The sequence below is a fragment of the Haematobia irritans genome, chromosome 5 (genome assembly GCF_050003625.1).
Source record: "Haematobia irritans isolate KBUSLIRL chromosome 5, ASM5000362v1, whole genome shotgun sequence".
In the NCBI taxonomy this organism is placed as follows: domain Eukaryota; kingdom Metazoa; phylum Arthropoda; class Insecta; order Diptera; family Muscidae; genus Haematobia; species Haematobia irritans.
This window is the reverse complement of record NC_134401.1, coordinates 2713846-2719508: the sequence shown is the minus strand read 5'-3', so window position 1 is coordinate 2719508 and position 5663 is coordinate 2713846. Positions and strand designations below refer to the sequence as shown.

The 5663-nt window shown below is 33.2% G+C and overlaps 1 protein-coding gene across 1 annotated transcript; it reads left to right on the top strand.

Moving 5' to 3' along the window:
- The first annotated feature begins 726 nt into the window (after nt 1-726).
- On the top strand, nt 727-3024 carry LOC142239396 (alpha-amylase B-like). Its single transcript, XM_075311178.1, is given in 3 exon segments — nt 727-988; nt 1050-1633; nt 2213-3024. Coding segments are annotated over 3 exon segments (1569 nt in total). The 5' UTR covers nt 727-748; the 3' UTR covers nt 2958-3024.
- Nucleotides 3025-5663: the final 2639 nt, after the last annotated feature.

Sequence of the window (5663 nt, the reverse complement as noted above, 5' to 3'; positions counted from 1 at the left end):
TAAAATTTTGACAAAATTTTCTATAAAAATAAAATTTTGACAAAATTTTCTATAGAAATAAAATTTTGACAAAATTTTCTATAGAAATAAAATTTTGACAAAATTTTCTATAGAAATAAAATTTTGACAAAATTTTCTACAGAAATAAAATGTTGACAAAATTTTCTTGGAAATAAATAGAAATACAAATTTGACAAAATTTTTTATCGAAATAAAATTTTAGCTTTAATATTATATTAATTTAATTTGGAAGCATTATCCGCTTGTACGAATTTTGGTCCAATTTTGGACAAATGTTGTGGTTACGCTGATTGCATTAAACTTTCTCTTGAGCTGTAGAGATGAAAGAGGTGCGTGCTTAACTTACCAAAATTTCAGTATTTAAAATAATGTCAAATATTTTTACGATGCTATGTGCAATATTTACTTCGTGAAAAGAAAATATGCCAAATTTAAGTACAAATGCAAAATAATTTCTATGTAAAATATTTGCAATTGTAATTTTTCAAAAACATCAAAATCATATAGTCAAATAAATTTCCTTTCTATACCCTTTATAAAAAAACTGTGTAATTATCTATAATTTATATTTTTAGAATTAGATCACTTTGCTTTTAAGCTGACCAAACACTAAACAAAGAGAATGAGAACATACAATATTTTGCCTATAAATACAATCCACTGTAATAGCAATTTTTCAACGATAAGCCATTTATATTCGATTCTAATATATAAAAGTCATAACATAATGAATATTCAGTTTCAGCTTGATCATTTACAGTTTGCTATGCGACTATTGAAGATGAAGAAAAATATTGTGCATATAATTTTACTGCTGACATTAATAATTCAACAATCGAAAGCCCAAAAAGATCCTCATTTTTTGGATAAACGTACGACTATTGTCCATTTATTTGAATGGACATGGAAAGATATTGCCAGAGAATGTGAAGAATTCTTGGGGCCTCAGGGTTATGGAGGGGTGCAGGTAAGATATATTTTATTAGTTTACTATCCCTTTTAACAAATAGTTCATATTTTTTTTATAGATTTCACCTCCCAATGAGGTTCGTGTTTTGAATGAGAACCCCTGGTGGGCTCGTTATCAACCGATTTCCTATATACTTACATCCCGATCGGGAAATGAAGCCGATTTGTCCGATATGATCCGCCGTTGCAATAGAGTGGGTGTACGCATATACGTTGACACTGTCATCAATCACATGTCTGCCTATAAAGAAGGTGAAACTCTAGGAACTGCTGGTTCTGTGGCTAACTATGGTGAACGCAAGTGGCCCGCCGTACCATATGGCCCTTTGGATTTTCATCCAGCTTGTGATATTAATAATTATCAAGATTCTATACAAGTACGAAACTGTCAATTGGCTACATTGGCAGATCTCAATCAAACGGTACCACATGTCCGTGATATGATTGTCAAATATATGAATAAATTAATTGATTTGGGTGTAGCTGGTTTTCGCATAGATGCTGCCAAACATATGTGGCCTAAGGATTTACAAGCTATTTACGAGCGTCTTAAAAAGTTGCCTGCATCCTTTGGCTTTCCGACAAACAGCAAAGCATATATATACCAGGAGGTTATTGATCTGGGAGGAGAACCTATAAAGAAGTAAGTAAAAGTAAAGGTTTATCTGCAAATGTTCATTAGAGGAGACTCTATAAGGATTGGCATGATTTCCATAAAATGGTTACAAGACATTAGGTTGTGCAAGGAGTAAAAGTCCAGAATTAAAACAGACATAAAAATGACAGTCGAATTAATCAAAAAACAGATTTGATAGGGATTAGTCAGTTCCCTTAAAATTGGCATAAGATATTTGGTTGTGATAGAAGTCTTTCTTTCTAACAGCTTTTTTGAACATAGTTTATAGAGAAGAAATTATATTACAGTGAACATATTCATTGGGTCACAACTACAACAGACTTAATTGAAATTCTGAACAAAGACTTGAATCCAAAAAAATTTTCCAGAGGTTTAGATATAGATTCCATATATGAATATCATCTTATTTGGCCCTTTGTAAGAGTAATAATTACGAATGAGAAGCATGACAAAGATTGTCATATTTTATTGGTTCCAAAAATTTCAAAATTTATTTTATTTTATATTAAATACTTTATTTAACCCTTTCGTTTTATAATTTAATTTCAAAACAATTTTTTTATTATTTATTTTTATTTTGTCCAGAACTGATTACAATAATTTTGGAGCTGTTACCGAATTTAAATTCTCCACCGATATTGGTCAGGTGTTTCGCAAACAAATTCCTTTGAAATCATTGAAAAATTGGGGTCCCGCATGGGGTATGCTGCCCTCAGAAGATGCTATTGTCTTTGTAGATAATCATGACAATCAAAGAGGTCATGGGGCAGGGGGTTCTGATATTTTAACCTATAAAGATGTGGATTTATATAAAATGGCTGTGGCTTTTATGTTAGCCCATCCTTATGGTAAGGTGGCTAGAGTTATGAGTTCATATAATTTTACCAATAGTGATCAGGGACCACCAGCAAATAATGATGGCTCTATAAAAGGGCCCACATTTTTATCGAATCACCAGTGTGATACAGGAAATTAAGGATGGGTTTGTGAACATCGATGGCCAGAAGTGCTAGAAATGGTGAAATTTCGCAATGCTGTTAAGGATCAACCACTTCAGAATTGGTGGGATAATGGAGCAAATCAAATTGCTTTTTCCCGAGGTCATTTGGGATTTGTGGCCTTTAACATGGAATTTGATAAGGAATTCAAAGCCACATTACAAACAGGCCTAGCTAAAGGTATCTATTGTGATATAATTTCGAATGGATATGTGATGGGTTCTTCATGTTCTGGTCTTAAAGTAGAAGTTGGCCTTGATGGCAAGGCGGAAGTAAATTTTGGCAAGGGTCCCAAACTATTGGCCATCTATGTAAATTCAAAGTTGAGTTAAACTATAAAGAACTATAAAACAAATGCTAGAAAAACAAAATAAAAAAGAATATTTAAACTCTTTAAAATTTATTCTAGACTTTTTGCTAAGCTTCTATTTTCATTATGTCTTTGTATTATTTTCATTTGGACTTTTTTAACCTCATTCTGTTATCCATAACTAAAACTCAATAATGTTATTCAATTTTTTTTTTTGTCATCGACACACAGAAATCACTATTTGGAAAAATCAGGGCAACTGGTAAAATTACCACCCGCCATCCCCAAAAAAATGCCAGAAGAGTGCATCAGAGGTCGAGTAATGATATTTGAACACCGTTTTATGTTCCACTAACACAATCATCATCATCATCATCACCATTACAAAAAAAGTAACAAAGTTCAATACAAGTTACAAAAATAAAATTGAGTTCAATTGCATTGAAGGGAATAATAATAATAAAAATCATAACTAAACCAAACAAACTCCCCTTCAAGAGAGCAATTACACCATAAATAGTTACTATAAATGCAGAATAATGCTACTCAACACAGTGGGATGAAATAATGTATTAACATTATGAAGATTACATATTTATGTTGTGGGAAATTTAAAGAAGGTCAATAAAAAAATAGTGCAACTTGGCCTAGTAGCGCAGATGTGGACTATAATATACATGACAGCTCATAATCTCATTCTGAGTCGATCAATATAATATAATTTTCAGTCAAGTATTAATATTTTAGATTGGTCATTTTTTATATAATTTGAATCGTAATGAAAATGTTCAACCCTTTTTTGGTATAACATTTGCTTAAAGCTAATTTCTTTTATCACAACGAAAATTTTATAAATACAACAAATTTTCTTATACTACCTTCGGACCACAGTGCGGCACATGGAAAATCGCAACATTGTGCAAGGTAAACAACCTAAACTCAATCACCCACAGTTTTTTTTAATGCAAACACATTTTCGATGGCATACCCACAAACAACCATGTAGGCGACACTCCCCTCACACACTATACCCATGATTATAGCTTATAACTCTAGTACATCTACCATGGCCAGCACTTCTAACTAAGTCAACTGCAAGTACGAAATGTATTGACGACGATGTCGATAGCTTAGTTCGTCCTGGCTGTTTCACACACCATGGTCTCCGACATCGTCATCTACAACCCCTTGCATGTATCACCACAGCCCCTTTCTTGTTGTTGGGGTCGTCATAATCATCATCAACGAAATATAGGTGGCGTGCATATCTCGTGCTTTGAACCCCCTTGATAGTTGTTGTTGATTTCATTGAATGCCAATGCATATCATTGACGTCATCACTTGTGTCTGCTTGCAAACACGTTTAGCCTCTGATAGAGAAAAAGCACACATCTACACATCTACACACTCACACACACATGAATATCGTACAAGCACAGAAACATTGAACTGTTGATGTATGTGTGTTTACATGACATGGCACTATTCCAAGAAAGGCAAGTGAAGTAAACGACTAAACCTCCGGCTCCGGATACCTATATTTCGAAAATATTTTGAGCACAACCGAGCTCACACTTTGTGTTGCTTTTTCACTGTTTTGCATTAACAAAAATTTCCCAGTATTTCCAGTTTTCTTGATTCTTTTTTGTTTTGGTCAAAGCAGAAAATTTACCCAATAGTGTATGGAAGAGAGCAAAAGCAATTTAATACTCCAACATGACATTCTGTCAGTTATTAATGAATCATTTTGGGCCTTTTATTAAGGCATTAAGATATTCCAAGAAGGAGAGGGCATTTCAGATATTATAAATATATAGTGGTGGGAATTTTAAACGTTTTTTTTATTTTAAATTTAAGTTTAAAAATTTCAAAAAAAAATTTTCAAAAATAAAAGAAATATTTCTTCAATGAGTTTTAAAAACTTGAAGATTACGATGGTGGTCCGAAAAGTACTTATCGTACAAAAAAAGAGAAGAAACATTATGGACAGGAAGCGATTTATTATTCAACACAGTCTTTATTATTAGCGCTTGGAAACATGCGAGAATTATACCTCTACCCAAAAATGAAAACGAATACCGCCCAATAGCGATACTTCATTATTTATCAAAGGTTTTGGAACTCGTTCTAAACCTTCAAATTAGAACATACCTTGAGAATAACTCACTATTATCGATCTACCAGTCAGGTTTTAGACACAAACACAGTTGCACAACGACTCTGCAAAAAGTGTCCGAGGATCTGCGGTTTAATATGGACAACGACGAAATCTCTCTTCTTCATTTCCATTCAAAGGCATTTAACTGCGTAGATCATGACATGCTATGTCTAAAACTTGGACAATTTCTCGAGTCATGCTATTAGTCTTATACGATCGTACTTGTCCTCTAGAACCCAATCAGTTGTTATTGGTGGTAGATCAGCCAGGCCATTAGGGCTCTCGCTTGGTGTTCCACAGGGACCTATTTTGGGTCCATTACTCTACAGTATAACAGGTTGGCTGAGAAGTCCCCGGTCTGACACATAGATGGCGTCGTTAGTATTAAATGCATATTATTTTTATATAGTACCAACCTTCAAATGATTCGTGTCAAAATTTGACGTCTGTAAGCCAATTAGTTTGTGAGATAGAGCGTCTTTTGTGAAGCAACTTTTGTTATTGTGAAAAAAATGGAAAAAAAGGAATTTCGTGTTTTGATAAAATACTGTTTTCTGGAGGGAAAAAATA